The following is a 19,808-nucleotide window of genomic DNA, read 5'->3' on the forward strand; positions in this document are numbered from 1 at the left end:
CACTGCCACTGCCACGGCCACTGCTGCAACAACAATCAGAGCCAGAGCCAGACCCAGAGCCACACAGAATCCTCTAGTGCTCAAGTGCACGATGTTTGCACTTTCTACTTTGCCTCGCCAGCTTGCCACCCGACCTCGACGCGGCGCGTATTCTGCCCAAAAAGTTTGTTGCTGTGGACGGTTTTTTGTTTGTTGTTGTTGAATTTTTTCTTTTTTTTCTATATATATATATATATAGAGTATACATATATATAGGCAGCGATCAATCAAGTTCAGCGCACTGCCCACAGCCCCAAGTGTCAAGAAAGTTGCGTTTCTGTTTCGCATCGTCCGTAATTCATTTCTTTTTTTTTTAACTCTTTTTGGTGACAATTGCATTTCTGCTGAATCTTTAAGGTGGGCGTTGGGCGCTTTACTCCCTTTTTTTTTGTTGTTGCCGTTTCTGCGGCCATTGCTGCGCAGAAATAATAAATGGGGGCAGCATTAAATGCAGGCATGGTTCCATTCATTCATTCAGTCGTTCATTCATTTCGCTCGTATTGATGTTGAGGCTGGACGGATGGACGTATGGACAGTGGTGGACAGTGGACAGTGGACGGTTGGATGTTGGCAGTTGGCCGCCGGCCAGCCACTGTAATGTGTTATTGAGTGTCCCACTTTTCCATAAAATATTTTTGCCAAGACACATTGCCACATTTGGTGGTGCCTCTACCATCTTGCCACAATCACACACACACACACAGACACACACACACACGCACATCACTTGGCATTTGACGACCACTTCGCTTACTTTGCTGCAGGATGAGCAATTGGCGTTGTTTTTTTTTTTTTTTTTTGTTGTGCTGGCAAGTGCATATAGTATGGGTATATATGTATGTACATATGTGTATATATATTTGAGCTGATAACCGGCTAGCTAGATTTCATCGCCATTTCAGGTTCATTTGCACTTTTAAGCCAACACCAGCGAGTCGGTGGTTCCTGTTTGCTAAATATGTATGACCAAAAAGACCTGTTTTCGAAATTGGAGTAATTTCGTTTCGTTTGTCGCTCGTCGGGAAACTTGTTTGTTTGTTTGTCTTTGTGTTTGCCTTTGTTTTTTTGCTCTCTTGTATTATTTATTTATTTATTTAGTTTTTCGCGTTTTTGGTTCCGCAAGCACGACAATCGCTTGACCATGGCAGTGGACCATGGCTAACAGGCGTGGGGTGGTTCGATTCGGCTGCCGACTGTCTATCAACGGACCCGCTCCCTCCCCCTTCTTCCATTCCGCCAGCCCGCCTGGGTGACTGTGTCTGCTGTGTGTGTGTGTGTGCGTGTGTGTGTGATGCACACATTAAGTAACTCGTCTGTGAATTGGCCATTTGTCGCGACACAACGTCTGCCAGTCGCCCAATAATTTGAATTCTTTAAACGCTTGAAACGAAATTGAAATCAGGATTCCAACTCCTCCTCTGTTTTTGGTTTCACAAAACCGATTTTCGCAATCTTCGTTCATAATTAAATAAAAAATTGTAAAACGATCTCGACTTCTTCACTAAATCCGCATTCAGTTGCATCATGAAATTATTCCTTAAGTAGCCTACAATTATAACAATAATATATGTTCGACATTTTTAAGAAAGTCGTGTTACCATCAGTTTAGAGATATCGGAGATAATCTTAGGCCTTGCATTAATAATAAAATAAACATATATTTTGTTGTCAATTGTTGTCAGTATGGATATGAAATGTGTGCATTATACTTGTATATATTTGTTCGTCCGTATGACCACCGAAAACTTTAAACCATAACAGACTTGTCTTATCTATTTGCAAAGCAAGTTTATGGCAAACCATCTATAGATTAATAGTTTTATATGGCTCTCATAGGACCGATCAGGGCAAATATCATTGTTTATAGGATAACTTCAGTTTTTTTTAAAAATATCTAAGTTAAATTCAAATGTCTAAATTTTAGACTCTAAAATGTTCGATGTTCTAAAATTTCATTTAAATTGGCGCAGTATTGCATGCAGCTGCCATAAAAATTATAATCCTAATTAAATGTGGTGCTTAAGAATTTTGTTCAGTGTCTTATAATATTTTAAAGCTTTATCAAAATCCAATTCAAATAGACGCGATCGGAAATCAATATTAGTACCAGAAACTATACTCTTTATTACAAAATCGTAACGAAGCCGGTGAATTTAAAATAATATCTCATGATATTCGAAAGTTTAATCAATCAATCGATACAGTACGATATAAAATAAAGCTGATGCAGGAACGATTGGTCTTGCAGAAAGTCTTGGACTTAAACATTCCACAAGTTGCTAGAAAATTGTGATAATAATTGGTTGGTTCCTAAAAAAGTCGTGTAAAAAAAGACATTGAACATGTGCAAAATAAGTCGTGCTAAATGGAATAAAGTCGGGTAACCATATATACTTTTTTCTCTTCAATTACCTAAAATCCGTTATAAATATTTATTTCTCACTTACTATTGCTTTGAAATTTTAGGAATAGCTGTTAATTGTAGAACAGCCTTCTAATCTGTAGAACTGTATTGTTTGCCTATCAAAAGTTTCAAATGATGAGTCCTTTCACTTAAAGCCTGTTTTCAGACCATACCCTAAAAACATATTATAAGTTAACATTTCTAGCTTAAGTTAGAATCGCCTTCGCATCAAAAGTGAAATTTATCTCTAAAACATTGAGAACTATGTAGTAGGTGAAAAAAAGAAGAAAGAAGAAGGTGACAATACTCTTCCTATAATACGAGAACTCATGGCATTATGATCAGCACGTAAGTCGCCAAGCAGACAAATGCATGAATAATTTTCTTTCTTTTTACATTTGTTTTTTTTTTTTTGTTTTTTGTTTTTTGCCTGTCGCACATTTTTTATGTGGCGCAGAATTTATTATGAATGTCATTTTCATTTTGGGGCGACGGGACGTGCATTTTGTACCTAAAACTAAAACTGAAACTAAAACGAGAGCGCGAGTCTGAGTCTGAGTCTCAGTCTTGGTCTGAGCCCAAGTCCAAGTCCAAGTGTGAGTTCGAGTTCGAGTTGGAGTGCGTTTATTGCGGACACTCCACGCATCTTAAGTTTTGTGAATCGAGGCGGCGGACCAAACGATGATTCGAACAGTTGGGTACGCATGCGCCGCTGCCCTCTCTTGAAATGTCTTATTAAAAGTATCTCGTTACTTTCACCGGCCGCCGCATCAGTGAAGTGGCAGCAAAATACTTGAATTGCGCTTCAATTTCACACACAAGTGGCGACGACGCCGACAATATCGAACAGACAACCAAAATTAGAGCTAAGCTGCTGTTGCTGCGACTGCCGCGACTGCCACGTTGTTGTTGGCCACATTTCCCAGCACTCGATCTGGGGCCCACTGGACACGACTCCACTGCCATGGGTTGGGCTATGATTGTAACTGTAACTGCGACTGGGCGGCTCTGTATCTGTATCTGTGTATCTTGCCTGCATCTGCAACTATGTACAAGTATATAGGTATGTTCGATATGTTTGTGGCTGGCATAGCGAAGCGAACTCGTGCAGCAATGCGCATTGATAGTGAAATGTTTAGCAAACAAATAATACGAATGCGAACAACTGATTTGCATGCTGTCCGAATTCATCAATCAAGCTCAAAGATGTTACCACATGGGCGGGAAGCTGCGAAACGAAATGAGGAAATTATAAATATTCAATAATTGATTCATAAGTAGATACAAGTATATTGCCCCTCAAGACTCTCCAACTCGTATGAATGGAAAAGGACAGCAGGCAGGCTGAGAGATCAGCAATGAAAGAAGCGATTGATTGAACTTCTCTGTCAGGACTCTATCAACTACTCGTATGAACGGATAAGGACAGCAGGCAGGCTGAGAGATCAGCAATAAAAGAAGCGATTGATTGACCTTCTCTGTCAGGACTCTATCAACTACACGTATGAACGGATAAGGACAGCAGGCAGGCTGAGAGATCAGCAATAAAAGAAGCGATTGATTGACCTTCTCTGTCAGGACTCTATCAACTACACGTATGAACGGATAAGGACAGCAGGCAGGCTGAGAGATCAGCAATGAAAGAAGCGATTGATTGAACTTCTCTGTCAGGACTCTATCAACTACTCGTATGAACGGATAAGGACAGCAGGCAGGCTGAGAGATCAGCAATAAAAGAAGCGATTGATTGACCTTCTCTGTCAGGACTCTATCAACTACACGTATGAACGGATAAGGACAGCAGGCAGGCTGAGAGATCAGCAATGAAAGAAGCGATTGAATGACCTTCTCTGTCAGGACTCTATTAACCACAAATTTGGACAGCAAGCCCCCTGTTTTGGAAGGATTTTCCTTTACTCACAATGGATATGGATTGATTAATGTTGACTATCTTGAGGTATCTAAGCAATACCCTTTTGGTCCCAATTAGATATTTTATTTTTTATTAATTCCACAAATTGTGCTGTCGATACAGATTACTTTAAGATGTTTTAGCAACAAAGATATAGAATAATATTATGTTATAATTTCAACTTTAAAACAAACGATAGCCTCAAAAATAACTATAAGATAATGTCTATAAATGCCTCCGACACGTTGGGGGAATTTTATTTGGCATTTTGCAAGCTATGCCCCGATTCAAAGCCATATGTGATCAGAGACATTATAGACATAACAAGCTAAAAAAATATTAGAGTAATACTACTTAAGAGCTTGTCAGATGAAGGAGCAGAAAGAGAAAAGGCAAAGTCTCCAACCCGGTGGGAAGACAATTTGATTGCCAGTCCCGACTCACAGCACTACGTAATTAGAGGTTATCCCGGAGATAAGTATAAGGACAGCTTTTATAGATTATACTTATAATTATAATTAGAACAAAACAGCGTAATCAGTTGTGCATCTGGACAAGATAAATTGAATATAATTTCTTGTTGATCTACAAGGAATTGAAAAATTGTGGAGAAAAACTACTCCAACTAATGAACATAAAGTTAAAAGTACACAACCTACACTAATACATTTACTTTCAGTAGACAACACTTATGTACTCATTATAATAATAATAATAAGATCATTAAAAAAAACTTTAAATTTATGTACAAATAAAATGTATCTTATGCTTTGTGACTGTGCATTAATTTATAAGAAATTTTCTTGTCGCACTAGGAAGTAATAAACAAATAAATAAATAAATAGATCAGTCCTACGAAATGTTAATGAAGGAAGGTTTATAAGCCACAGTCTGCTTTAAAACATATTAAAATTTTAGGTAAAAAAGTTAAGTTATATATGAAAATTTAGATAAAAATAATTAATATGTGTACATATTGATTTTAATGTGTCAACACCTATACATACATTCATACACACTCGTATCTTAAAATATATATGTAAGTATAGACATTTTTCAGCTCCTAAACCACTAGGCCGTACAAAGTCTTCTTTTTTTTTTTTGAGTGTACTACATCTCTTCGGTTACGAGGTCTTTCAGGCAGGTTGAAAATTATAAACATTAGGAAACTGTTGCAGAAAGTTGAACAAAAGCCTGCTTTTTGTTTGTTTCGATATCGGAATTATGAAATTACTCGTCTTTTTATTGATTTCAAATATTTGAATGGGGCCTGGCATAGAATAACTAAAAAGGTCAAACGGTCGTGTTATGGCCAAATCTGCAGGCCGCATAATAATAACACAAAATTAAAAATTTAAGAAAATTACAAAAAATATATAGTATATATAGATACTGATGTGGCAAAAATTTAAATTGTTTTGTGAATTAAAAAATAAATAAATAAATTAAAAATATTCGCCTTGACTCACTGATTAAGGATATATATAAATTTTGTCCTTAATCCTTATGAAACAGACAAAATTTCAGCTTGAAAAGAATAATCATTATTTTACAAGTTTTATTTTTTTTGCTTATCAATAATGATTATTGGTTAAGTTTTAAAGTAAAACTCAAAATTAATCATTAAATTGTGAGCGAATTAAAAAAATTAAAAAAGAATCATTATTTTGTAATTTTTATAATAACACTTTTAATGATTACAGTCCCTGATATATACACCTAATTCTGGTTTTAAACTGTAGATTGGTTCCTTAAAAAAGTCGTGCAAAATAAATCGTGCTAAATGGAATAAAGTCGTGCAACCATATATAGAATTTTTAATTTTCAAACCGTTTAAAAACAGAATTAGGTGTACATATATTTGAATATTACATTTCTATTTGAACTGCCAAAATTTGTTTACCATTATGATTATTCTGTTAAAACGTATTAACAATCTCAAAAGAAAACCAAATAAATGGAAAGTGCAAAATAAATATATATAGTACCAATGTGTGTATGTATATACAAGTATATAAGTGGGAAACTGTTTGGCTTCTCTTTTTCTTTTAGTTTCGAATAAACAGCTCACGTACTATGGGTGTACGAGCATTTGAAATAAATCTTTGAACTCAATTATGAATGTAGAATGCATCTGGCTTTGAGTCACGCCCGCTGCCATACTACATAGTATGTACTATACGAGTACTATACTATATATAATGATGATGATGATTGTACTATATATTGTGAAATATATTTATGTGCATGGATATGAAGTGTGGTTGTGTGGATGTGTGGATTGTGGCTGTGTACTCCAAATATTTATACAATTTTCACGCTATTTTCTAGCCAACTATTTGGGTCACTCTCACAATTTATTAGTTTACTTTTCATTACATTGACACCTTTAACATCGCGTGGCAGTCGTTTGTCATGTACACGATGGCGGCCAAAGTGTTGTCAATGCGGCAGCAACACTCTTGCTGTTGTTGTAGTTGTTCTTGGTGCTGCTGCTGCTGTGTCTGTTGTTGTTGTTGTTGTTGAAGAAGCAGCAACAACCAGCAACCAGCAACAAGTCGTACTTGCAGTCACAATCATCTTTGGGCGCAACAACTAACCAACCAACCAACCAAGCAGCCAAGGCAGGGGGCAGGGGGCAGCATCATTAGCTGCTTAAAAGGTTGCAACAACTGCTAAACTGTAAACGGCTGCTGCCTCAAACAACAACAGCAACAGCAGTTGCAGCAACCAGGACCGCCACAATTCCACCAAGCGCCTCCACAGTTGAAAATATTAGAAAATGTTTATTAAACAAAAAATAAATTTAAGATTTCTGATGATGCAACGCATGATTGAAGGCTTTTAATCTGCTTCAATGGCAATATTAATTGTCGGCTATAATTGTTTTATTTCATTATTTTATTTATAAGCATTTCAATTATATTAATTATATTACTATTAAAATATCAGGTGCATCAGCGAAATTGGCTCTAATTTCTTCATCATCAATCATTAAGCAGTTCTAGTCGCTCATCTTCTCTTCTTGCACTGCTGGTGAAGGTTCTTCGAAAAGTCAACCCTGAAATGATTGAGGCTCTCCAAATGAGTTGCCAAGTCGAGATTTTTCTCTTTTCGAGAGTTTATATTGCTAATGAATTGGGATTACTGTTTTGAAAATGTTGGTATATAATCGCTTCTACGTGAAGGAAGGGTATTTATAATATAGTTTTATTCGAAATCTAAAGAAATTACTAGAAAGCAAATCTCTTCGACTTCAATCAAAATATAGTATGTTTTGAATAAGTGAAAAGAAATCAAGCACATCGCTCTTGTTCCTCATTACAGGTATATAGTAAAATGAATACAAGTATGAAGTCTACTTTAATTTCCATTCCCAATGGGTGGATAATACTTAAACTTGGCAGTCCTTTCCATTTGGCACGGATGGATATTATAGGAACTTGCGAGCCCTTAACAAAACCTTTTCACAACCTAGCAGTAAAGAAAGGAAAATCGTGAGATGGAAGAATTTCAGCGCCCCAGGCATGCGGCGCCCGAGGCGACTGTCTCGTTCGCCTCGCCCTTATGACGGCACTGCTGCTGGCCAGCAACGGTATTTCTGTGACTGTGATATTTATTATTGTTGTTGTTGTATGTGTAGGACCTTGGGAAAAGTTGTAAATGCACGAGAAGAGCAGAGCCAGTTGCAGTGGCATCGGCATCGGCAGCAGCAGGAGAGAGTGAGGCAAAGAATTGGGTTAAAGCCATTGCCACTGCAATTGTTATTATTGTTATTAACTTTTGCTCGTTTCGCTTTTATTTGTTAGCAGATCAGATATTTGGCCAAAAGTGCCAACTCACGCTCACGGGACTCCACACTCTGGACGCTGGACGCTTCGTGCTGGACAAGCGTTGACAGTTGAAAACATTTTCCACCTGACGACGTGAGTTGACATCTGTTGCGATGAGGCTTAAAGAAAGATCTCTTGTATGCTTCATCGAGTGTGCATTTGTGTGTGTGCGAGGGGAACTTGACAAGTTTGCAGACAATGTTATTGAAAGTGCACTAACTTCGCTGCAGATGTGTTGTTTTAATACCTTTTCTCTCAAATAACAGAAAACATAATCAAAACACATCACATATCAAAAATTCTGTTTTACAGCGATCTGCACAAGCATTGCGTCGATCTGGTCAACCTTTATCCTTTAAGATTTCTATCATTAATATATGCCTTAAGAATAAGGCTCAAAGCATCTCTATCTTTGTCCACTTCCCTCCAATTGTTCACATTCAGATCATGTTTTATAAATAACGACAATCGGGTGGATCTAGTCCTACCCAGAATGATTTCTTAAATAATATTAGCGACTATATTCCAAAGAACATTACTTAAGAACATCTTAATAAATGATTTATATCTTCACTCATCTCCATGTTCTGCCACTTTCTTTTCGTTTTTTATATTCAGAGTGAAGTAACCTTTCACAACGTCTATTCATAAGGAATCTTAACTGATATAGTTTGTTCCATATTTTCATTATATCTATTATGTAAAATATACTTTTAGCTGATACTCTGTTCGATTATGAGAGATGTTTTGTTCAGAAATTTGGATATGAATTGTGTCTAAAGGAGATGTTCTTTTGAAATGTTTCCCAGTACGATTAATTTAACTTTTTATCTGCACTATGCTAATATTTTATTGGAACAGATCAACTATACAGTTATAGCTTATTGTTCTTCTTCTTATTATTATTATAAATAGTTAAATGAAAAAATATTTATATAATATATTTATATAATTTATATATTTATATAAAGCTGGGAAACTATCAATAGCTCTATCGAAATCGTTATCATTAGCTAAACCGATTCGGCGAGCACTGGGGTTACATTTTGAAAGCTCAATAGATATGTGAAATAGGAGTTAATTGTAGACCATAATGATAAAGATAATACAAAATGGATACAAACAAATTTAGATACGTGTATAACGAAAAAAAGTGGTGCAACATACAAGATAACATAATACGTGTTATGTATTCCGGCAATAATAACAGTAGGTGCAACTAATATATTTACAGCTTGCTCAAAAACAATTTTTTATTTTTAAAATAAAGAAAACTAGTTTGCTCATACCATTGTCTTCAACTATTGAGTGCTAATACTTCCGGTAGTATTAAAGCTTTAATAATAATAATTTTCTTCTTCTTCAACTATTCTCAATATTACCTTCTCTTCTTTTCTTCTTCATCTTCATAATGTATGTACGAGTATGTAATTTTAATGATTATTATTATTATATATTAACATATCTATCAATTATTAACGGTTGTATATAATATGAGTTCTGATTACTATTATTTCAAACGGTTTAATATTCTGTTTTTTCAAATATACTTACCTAGAACTCATTTTCTGCTTTCGTTTTAGGCGTTTATTGAAAGTTAATTTTCCAAAATGATTTTCTTCAAGTGTAATTATTAGTATATACTAGTGTGTTTGAGTGTTGGAGTCCAAAAGCCGTTGCTGGCCAAGCTGAGACTTGACGTAGAAAGCGACCGAGCCGCTTTGGCTGCTGCTGCTGCTGCTCCTTAGAATTTCTTCGGAGCAACTGTGGCCAAACAAATTAGCAAAGTCATGCCAAATTATTTTACAGCTCATAAATCACACACACACCGACACATGGACACATGAAAACACCCAGACAAACAGACGACAGACAGATAGAGAGACAGACAGACACACAAACATACCTAGATGATTGAGGCCCGCAGACAGATAGACGCGCCCATTTGCTTGGCCGGCACTTGTTATTCGGCTGACTGGCTGACTGGCTGGCTGGCTAGCTAGCTGGCTGGCCCGATCAGTTTCACTTTTTTGGCCGAGACGCGGAGCCAAGTAATACCAAAAATTGAACATTGAAAGTCAATTAGCCGGTGCGAGGCGCAAAGATTCTACACCTTACCGCTTCGATTCAATTGTAGGCGAAAATTTATCAATTATTTCTGTTGTCGCTGTGGGCCACGCTTTGTTTTTTTTTCTTGTCAGAAATTTCTCAATTTCTCGTTTCGATGTTCGATTTGGGCTTTCAATTGAGGCATTTGCCTGTGGGCCGTTTTATGTTTTCTGTGAAATTAGCCCAATACCTGCACATTGTTGCTTTAACTTTAACTTTAACTTTGGCTTTTGCTGTTGATGTTGCTTTTGCTTTCATTCTCACAAAAATCTTCAGAAATTCCAATGCAACATACATACCTACTGGCAAGTGAATGGCACTGTGGGCCCAAAAGATTTGACTAGTTGGCAAAAAATTATGATTTTATATTTTCCTTTTCGATTGTTATGATCAATTTAAAATGTCTTCAGCTCTGAATCAGGGAAAATATTTGCAACCTACACCATATTATAAATTCGAAATGATCCTTGAAGTTCCCATATTGACCTCAAAATTGAATCCAGTCCCGTTTCAAAAAAAGGTGGGGAATCCCTGAACAATGGAAACACAGGCGTTTCCTTTAAAACATTCACCTTTTATAAGGCAATCAGAAGGGGGCCTTCGGATCCAATGAACATTTTTCCAATTCCTAAATGACTTGCCTGGTCAAATTTATTTATTTATTTGTTGTTTCCGGAATTAAATTACAGGCTAGATTTAACTAGGCAGGCTAGCCATACACGACTCCGGCGAAGAGACCTCCCCACCCAGCAATAACAGTTATTGCCGTAATTTAAATATTTAATTGTAGTTAATTAATAACCCTTGGATATGGTGGAATTATTTAGTAGTCCACTTGTCTGTGAAGTGGAAATTGATAAGCGGCTTGCCGTATTGATGGTTTTCAATAAACTTCAGCTGCATATCGATAAGACAAGACTATATACCAAGAATCGTGTCGCTAGTTAGCATAGTACAATAGTTCTCGATGTTCATACAGACAGACGGGCATGTCTATATCAATTTTTCATGCATAGTTTTTAATGTTCATTTCAGGGTTCAATGCTTCAGAGTGTTTTTGCAGCGATTAAACAAACTTTTTACTTTAATCTTGTAAATGCATGTAGTATTTTAGTTAAGTTTAAGTTTAGTTCTAGACAAAAATATTTTGACCCCTTCAGCTTGTAAGTTGCTCCATGGTGTGTGTGTGTGTGTGTGTTGAATGAACGTTGTGGCTTTTGCTTTCATTCCCGGCAAATGAAGTTGCCCTCTCCAGCAACTTCATTGCAACGCGCATTAAACGCCGGTTCCTCATCAGTCTGCCCTCTTACCAGTAACACCCACTTTCGAATTGAAACCGAACGGAACGAGCCATGCAAAAAAAAAAAAAAAAACTACAACAACAACAACACTCATTCACGCAACTGTTGCAACAAAGTACGAGTAACATAATGAAGAGCTATAATCATAAAAAGAAATATCGAAGCACTCGATGTGTGGCGCATGCGCAAACAAACAAACGAACAAAAACAACTACGATAAAGAAAAACGGAACTAACTGATGTGATGAATGGATGGATGGATGGATGGATTAATGGATGGGCCCAGACGGAGCATCACAAACCGCTGCCCATGATGCTGAATGAGTTGGAATTTTTTTTAGATGCACGTGTGTGACTTCGCATAAGTTTTGCAATGCCAAGAGCCCGTTTCACTTTTCTGGACCCCCAGCCCCCACCTCCCAGCTCGTGTGCGCCTTGGCCCTGTCCGTCTATCTGTCTGTCTGTCCGTCTGTCCGTCTGTCTGTCTGTCTGTCCGTCTGTCTGTCTGTCTGTCTGTCCGTCTGTCTGTCTGTCCGTCTGTCTGTCTGTCTGTCTGTCTGGCAGGCACTAAAACGCTCACGTCACAGCCCAAATGCCGCTCCCCCTTCCCAAAAATCAATCAATCAATCAATGTTCATGAATGTTGACAAAAGTCTGTGAAACTCGCGACAGGCAAATGCAAAATTTGATTCGTATTTAAATGCCGAAAACTATGGAAAATGTTGAAAGTCAAATGAAAATTGGATATCGCCAAAGCTATTCATAACAATATTGAATTGATTAAGAGTTGAGTTGGAACGGTTTGAAAACGTTTGACTTATTACATATTGTTTATTATTTCTTTTATAGCTTGTAATAATTGTACCCTGTACTCAAAATGTGAAAGGGTATACGAGAAAGTAAGAGAAGAAAGCGGCGGGAGGAGGTCCAGCAAACCCCATAAGAAGACGAGTTGAAACAGCAATGATTTTTTATCACCTTTTATATAGAATGAATCCTCATGGAATTGCAGTGCCAGCGAAATTATACAATATCTTTTGTTCAGATAACAGATCCTATATGCTTTTTATTATACCCTGGGTCCGTAGCGGTACATCTCCGACCCTATAAACCATATATATATATTCTTGATTAGCATGACGAGAGCAATCGATCTAGACATGTCCGTCCGTCTGGATGAACGCCTGCATTTCGGAAACGGTTGAGCGAGTTTCTTTTTTTATTATTTTTATTTTCTCCCCCAAGGGCGTAGCCAGCTTTTACCAAAGGGGGGGCCCAAAAATTAAAATTTTGATTAAATAATGCCCGATGCATTTAAAAAATAATTTATGCATATGATCGATGAAAAAACTTCAACAAATCCAACGCAGATCCATCTTAAGGCGAAATAGTGCGTCATAATAATGAACGTGTGGTCGACTTTATTGGAAAAATTTTTTCTAGGGGGGGCAACGGTCCCCCCCTGCCCCCCCCTGCGTACGCCCTTGTTCTCCCCCTCTCCGCGCCTCACAATTTTCTCAATACTTTGTACACGTAATCTATATGCAATTACATATCTACTTTTATTTCCAATTTCATACAAATCGAAAAGTTATCAGTGTACAAATTTCACTCCAGCACTACGCCAACAAACTTCTTCTTATTTTAGCTCCTGATATGAGTAGAAGCGGAAGATTGTCTGGGTACAAGGTATTTCACTTTCAGGCTTGCTCGATTGCAATGTTCTCTCTTGTTATAAGTTAGCAACAAGATTCTATTGTAACTTTATTTCCATAAGCCACATTAAAAAACTACTTGTGGAATAAATAAAACAAATAAAATTAAACTTTTTAAAATAGTTGGCTAAAGTATGGATGGGACCATCCTGCAGAGGGGTAATTCTGCTCTGGCTCTCTTGCAAACTGCCACAGAGATAAGCACTTAGTCAAAACTCATAAATAAAACCCTTTTTTTTGTCAATATAAAAAGTTATTATCCAAATTTATTTATGTTTTTATTAGTCTACATTTGAAGTTTTCTGTCTCTAGCTGTTCTAGATAAAGAGTTCTCGGTGTTCATACGAGCAGACAGGCGCACGGATGGACGTTCGTATTGACAGACATGTCTATATCGCGGTGTTGTTCTTGTCCACGTCCTGCTGATCATATTGTATATAGAACATGATAGGTATAACATGGGGCTTAACAAGCCATAACATATTTGTGGCGCATATTTCGTCACATTTCGAAACTAGGGGTTGGCGCTGGTCTGCTGATGTTTGGCGGCGGAGGCAGTTTCAGGTCAATCCTAACGTAGTAAATAGCTGATAGTGAGAAAGCATCGCCCAGATGAAATTCCTGAGATTTGTTGGTGAAATTCAAATAATTTTCAAATTTAATTACAGAGGCAAATAAACGCTTGACATTCCGCGCATGCGCGCCGCCTTGTCACATTTCTGACTGACGCTGAAGCCGATGCTAAAGCTGTGACAGAAATGCTGGCTGGATCTGAAGCTGGGAGTGGGGATTGAGACTCTCAGAGGCTGTGGCATATGTTTCTGTTATTGTTGGTATTGTTGTTTTTGCTGGTTTTGTTTTCGCTTTCGGGCGGGGCGCGCGCGCGCGCATTTCAAATATTTAAGCGCGCACTAACTGCGTCGCATGACGCGTATTTTTTCCATCTGTCTGTCTTTCTTTATTTAATTTCCTAAATTGCTGACTTACCTTTTAAGACACTTGCGGTTGCTGCGTGCGTAGCAGTAGTAATAGTAGTTATTGTGCTTATTGTTGTTGTTAAGCGCTTTATTGTTCATTGAGAAATCGACCAACACCTCTAGGCTGGCCAATGATTTCGGCATTTGGGCGTTTAGTGACAAATGCCTGAGACACACACTCTGACTGGAAAGCAGCACCAAAAGGTGCAGCCTACACGACTGGATCTGGGGGGAGGAGGGGCAGTTAGAAAGAAGCCACAACTTGGCAAGTGTGTGTTGCCAGAGTCTTGAGTTGACATTTGTGTGTTTCCATGTCAGACGCGTGCACGAAAACCTTAAACACTCAAACACTGAGGCAGTGCCAACCAATCCATCCATCCATCCATCCGTCCATCAAAGAGTTAAAAATTTGTGAGTGCCGGCTAACGTTTCGGTTTCAACCAAACAACTAGAGGAATATGGGTTAGCAGGTCTACACCAACAGCTGCCTGAACTTAAACATACATCCTTTCAATCACTCAAGCACTGAAATACTGAAGCGCTCGACAGCGCAGGCGTGGCGCCACGATTTCCAAACAGTCCGCATTTTCAAGCTGAAGACTGTTTTCTACATTTTCGAGATATAGTACTTATAAGTATTACCCTCGGTTAGACATTTTACGGACAATATCACAGATGTTTTTATTTTCATTGAAAATTATTTTTAAATGGAAGGTTATATTTATTTTTGTCCGTATCTAAGACAATCCCTAGACAATAGGAAGGCATTCGAGTCGTCTTAAGTAACATAATATCTTTCAAGGAAAGTTTTCAGCTTTTGCTGAAACCCGTTTTCTAATATTTCATAATATCTTCTTTGAAAAAAAAAAAAACTAAGTCCTAAATGAATCCAAATTGTATCAGCCTTATACGAATCTTTGTACAAACATAGTCCAACAGCAAAGTGCTTCAAGTCCTTTTCTTATAGGTATTCCTTGTCTTTAGATGTCTGTAGACCTTTAAAAAGTCCATTGTATTTTATTCTGATTTTGATGGAACTGAATTCGTTGAGTTGAAATTGTTTTTGGACTCAGAAAACATAGCCAGGCTTTCGTTTTGAAATAATCTTTAAAAAACGATGAAGCATGACAGAGGAAAGGTGGAAGAGATCTGTATATATAATATAATAGTATTTTGAGCACAGAAATCGAAAGGGATCATGTGCTACACAGTGATAGGCAAAGCGATCAAAAATGTCAGAAAAGTGTAGATTACTAAAAAAAAAAACGATCAGCCGGAGAGCTAAGAACACCTTCATTTATAATATTTAGAGGTCTGTTTTTAACATTTTAACAAATCACACATTAATAGTATTTCATTTTTTGGTTTGAAAAAATATATTTGTATATTTCGTTTCTTCAAAAGTTGAGGCGGATTTCGGATTAAAAACTTTTTCTTCTTCTTTATTTGATAACTTGAAAAAAAAAACAAACTGCTTTTGATGCCTCGCATTTGTTTGATGGCTCTGCTCATAGAAGCCGGAACTGGGCCTGTGTTGGCAGTTGGCCAGCGTCTTCGTCTTCGTTGTTGTCTTCATCATCTCCATCATCTCGTTCATCATCATCATCATCATCATCGTCTGCTATCGTGGTCATGGTCGTCGACGATGCGTCGAAAGTTGCACCGTTTTTGGGCACGCCAAGTGGCCAAGTGGCCAAGCGGCCAAGCGGCTGACCAAACCAGACGCCGCATCAGCAGCATCAGCAACAGCAGCCTCCCAAACGAAGGCGGAAGAAGAAGGAAAGCAAGTGCGGGTCTACTGTCCAGCGTCTTCCGTCCGCCGTCTGCCTCGGACGTCTGTGTCTGGGACTGAGACCGAGACTGAGACTGGGACTGGCTTCTCTTAGGATGTCGCCGCTGGCTGCGTGAAAATGCCGCCCAACGAGTTTCGCACTAAAGAGAAAGTGTCCATGTTGGTGTTCTGGCAATCGTAAAGAATACATTTTCTGGCTATTAAAATGTTTCCTCTTGTCTGCATACCACAGGTGAATATTTTTTTGTTTTCGGTTTTTATCTTTTTGCCCGCTTGCCGGCCAAATGGCTCGCTGGGCACACAACATTTCAACTGAAAAGTTGTCGATTCTTCTGCTACGCCTTCCTGCTCCTTCCATCCGTTTCTCCTCCTCCTCCTTCTCCTCTTCCTCATCCCCATCCCCATCCTCTTCCTTCTGCCGCAGCCGTGGCCGCTGCTGCTGCGAGAAAGTTGTACTGCGTAGTTCTTGGATATTGGATTGAATGCCATGATGCCGAGCGAGAGGCCCGCGTTGATGTTGACGTTGACATTGCTGTTGATTTTGATTTTGCTTAAATTTTTTTTTTTTTGGCAGGCAAGTAGCGTTGAGTTCGCAAGCCACAGAACACAAATTGCCATTTCTAAAAATAAAAATACAACATAATGTTGTATCTGGTGGGCATTCTGGGTGCAAAGGTGGGGGGCCCACACTCCACTGCATTCGCATTCAAGACTATCTATATATACTCGTATATATGTACATATATATATGTATAATAGTGATAATAGGAAAACTTGAAACCGAACCAATAAATTTTCTTTCCCACCATACGCTTTTGCCTAACAATATCAAACTTCTGAACTGAAATATGTTCTTCGTATTTAAAGAAAACGTTTTTTTTTTTTCTGATATTTTTAATATTGCTTTTTAAAAATAATGAAACATTTCAGTTCTAGAAAATGTTTGGAAAGTTTACAAAAACATAGAAAACCATTTAAATTTATTTCAAATTTTTTTTTAGTTTGTTCCTAAGTGACTCGAACCGAGCTCAGGAAGCAGAAATCAAATTCAAAGTTTTCATGAAATTAAATAATTTTACAACCTATGGCAGATCTTAAATAAAGACTAAAGAGTTACAAAAAAATGTGCTGGAAATAACTTCGCCCATTCAATGAAATTGAAACACGATTACAAATAAATACAGCATACTTATAGGGTTCGCTTTTCGATTTGCCTACAAATGTTTACAAATCCACTTAGAAAACCAAAGAGAATCAATGAATCATATGAAAAATGAGTGAAGAGAGCCAAGTTTGCGCATAATTGAAAGTTTTATACCAATTTAATAATTAAAAAAGAATTATGTGATTGAAGATATATTTTCACTTTTTTAAAGTGAGATAAGATTTCATTTGAACATTCTTAGCCAGATCTACTAGATCTACTATTCAAGATTAAATGTACAATCATGTTTTTTTAAATAGTTATGTATATAGCATTTCACATAAATAAATAAATAGTTGAGATAACAATTGAAAAGGGAATGTTCATTTATAGAAATAAATATATATTTAATCTCAACTTTATATTTTTATTTCATATTTTATTTATGGGCGACAAACATATTTGTTAAAAATTGTAATAGAAAACTGATGACACAAAAAGTCTTAAATAATTACAAAAATATTAAATATCGCATTGGACTCAATTGCTTTATCTGCAAAGTTGAAAATATATTTTTACTCTATTTTTAAGATAATCTTATAATCAGTTTTTTTTTTATCAAAAGGCCGTGACCTAAAATTAAAAGTAGATATAATTTATAGTTGAAAGCTTCTTTTCAGCTTCAGTTCAAATTCCTTTCCTCATCGATAAGCTTTAAACTGATTTGCTCACAAATTGTTGATTACCACGAGTATATATGCATATAGTATATCCACTGGTAAGTACTTAGAATGTTAATATTTAATCCCACTGGGGTGTGTGTGTGTGTGTGCGGATGCGGATGGAGATAAGAACAGAACTTGTTGTATGCCAAATGAAATGAAATGAAAGAGAATTACATATTTTATATGTATATACTACTAATGTACATATATTTATACAGAAATATGCGTCTTATCCGCAAAATGTTGTTGTTGCTGTTGCTGTTGTTGTCATCCGTTGGGCTGCTCTGTTTGCCGTCCATCCCATATATCGCATTCAGTGCCTCCGACAACGCGATGGCGTGCGCGTCTATGGATTTGCTTTTGTAAAAACAAAAAATCAAATTGCTGCATTTATTCTCTATCGTTAAATCGGTCTGTCGCTCTCTATTACACGATGACGTCATTGGCCAAGACTGCGCTTTGGTCGCTACTCGCATTGCTAATCGCATTGCCGAGCACCATTTCCTGGATGAAGTACAACAGCTATACGGCCAATAAGAAGCGCACAGATCTGCGACGACGCTGTCCAAAAGTACGTACTATATCTGTGGAGAGCGATTTTTGATTATATAGTACTTGTAGTTCGATTATATTATGATTCGGCGGCTGATCAATTTGTTTGTAAACATTAGTCTTGGAAATCCGCTAGCCTCCCAATAGATAATTTCTTGATATAAGTACGCAATTCTCTAGGACTTTCGATTATGAAGACTAATTGGAGGCACCTATATACACACATATATACATATGTACTACATATTCCATTCATTTCTTAACACCACCTGCCTGCACTGCTATTAGCACTGTTCAACCTATGATTACGTTTATATCTAAATAAAATTCCTTAATCGATTATCTGAACAGCCAAATTTTGAGAACGCTACAAATCTTTAAGAGAAAAAAGCAGATATAGAAAACAAAGCTAATGCCACATTTAAATGCAACTGTAAGAACTACAAAATCATTCACCAATAGGTCCGCGAAATACGCAACTTTGACTTGGAATCGATGATGGGTTTCTGGCATGTGGTCCAATATTATGCCTCCACCGAGGAGTTACCGGAATACGCGTGCATGCGCAGCATCTTCGGATGGAATGCCGAAGAGAAACACGTAAGGGACGACGAATACCGCGATCGCATTCTGCATTCTCTTTACTCTATGATTATAATCCATAGATAACCATGAACTTCACCTACATTTTTGCGGAAGATCCATTGCGGGAGAGCTTGCAGGGCAACATTACATGGAATATACCGAATTTTGAGTCTCCCGGCCATTGGATGCACACCGAGGACATTTGTGAGTATGATTTGTGGCGTGAATTAATAGTTCTAATCAGTTTTATTTATTAACACAGATGAGGGAATTTACAACACCTATGTGCTAGACACAGACTACAAGTCCTGGGGCCTAATCATGCATTGTGCCGAAAAGAAGAAACATCCACGGTATCTTTCTGCTCTATTGCTATCACGAGAACCCACCCTGGGCGACAATGTCATTAATTTCCTAAGGTGGGACGTTAATTTTACGCCAAAATGTATAGGGATAACAAATTTCGTTCATTCCAGAGAGAAACTTCCACGCTATGATATTGATTTATCCTTCATGTTTCCAATCAACCAAACCTCTTGTGAGTCCCGAACGGAGTCTAGCAGTAACGATCCGCTAGCATATATTCTGGAAGATCGTAAATATGCTAAAGATATGTTCAAAGTTATCAATCAGCCGTAATAAACAATAATACGAAATCATTGATATTTTAAATATCGCGCACAGCCTAGTTTTTCAATATTACCAATAGATGTACAGTTC

At 37.4% G+C, this 19,808-nt stretch overlaps 2 protein-coding genes across 2 annotated transcripts in view; one reads left to right on the forward strand and one right to left on the reverse strand.

Annotated features, from left to right (window-relative positions):
- Nucleotides 1-14,434, reverse strand: part of LOC115627386 — a 33,301-nt gene extending 18,867 nt beyond the window's left edge. Inside the window, exons 1-2 of the mRNA XM_030523039.1 lie at nt 14,301-14,434; nt 8,199-8,307 (exon numbers count right to left, since the gene is read on the reverse strand). Of these exons, the coding sequence (XP_030378899.1) occupies nt 8,199-8,307; nt 14,301-14,434 (243 nt within the window). The remainder of the gene's footprint in view (nt 1-8,198; nt 8,308-14,300) is intronic.
- A 3,879-nt stretch (nt 14,435-18,313) lies between these two features.
- Nucleotides 18,314-19,760, forward strand: LOC115627315. Its single transcript, XM_030522959.1, has 5 exons — nt 18,314-18,522; nt 18,966-19,103; nt 19,169-19,292; nt 19,351-19,507; nt 19,565-19,760. The coding sequence occupies exons 1-5, from the start codon at nt 18,385-18,387 to the stop codon at nt 19,725-19,727; spliced, it is 720 nt and encodes a 239-aa protein (XP_030378819.1). The 5' UTR covers nt 18,314-18,384; the 3' UTR covers nt 19,728-19,760.
- The last annotated feature ends 48 nt before the right edge of the window (nt 19,761-19,808 follow it).

This window comes from Scaptodrosophila lebanonensis, unplaced genomic scaffold, assembly GCF_003285725.1.
Source record: "Scaptodrosophila lebanonensis strain 11010-0011.00,11010-0021.00 unplaced genomic scaffold, SlebRS2 tig00000092-arrow-pilon, whole genome shotgun sequence".
Taxonomy (NCBI): domain Eukaryota; kingdom Metazoa; phylum Arthropoda; class Insecta; order Diptera; family Drosophilidae; genus Scaptodrosophila; species Scaptodrosophila lebanonensis.

What these genes read in the sequence shown, in the direction of transcription:
- LOC115627315 (XM_030522959.1), top strand. Translation starts at nt 18,385, where the DNA reads ATGACGTCATTGGCCAAGACTGCGCTTTGGTCGCTACTCGCATTGCTA. An exon ending in TGCGACGACGCTGTCCAAAA is followed by an intron (nt 18,523 to 18,965) that starts GTACGTACTATA and finishes ATTCACCAATAG; the next exon opens with GTCCGCGAAATACGCAACTT. An exon ending in GGAATGCCGAAGAGAAACAC is followed by an intron (nt 19,104 to 19,168) that starts GTAAGGGACGAC and finishes TATAATCCATAG; the next exon opens with ATAACCATGAACTTCACCTA.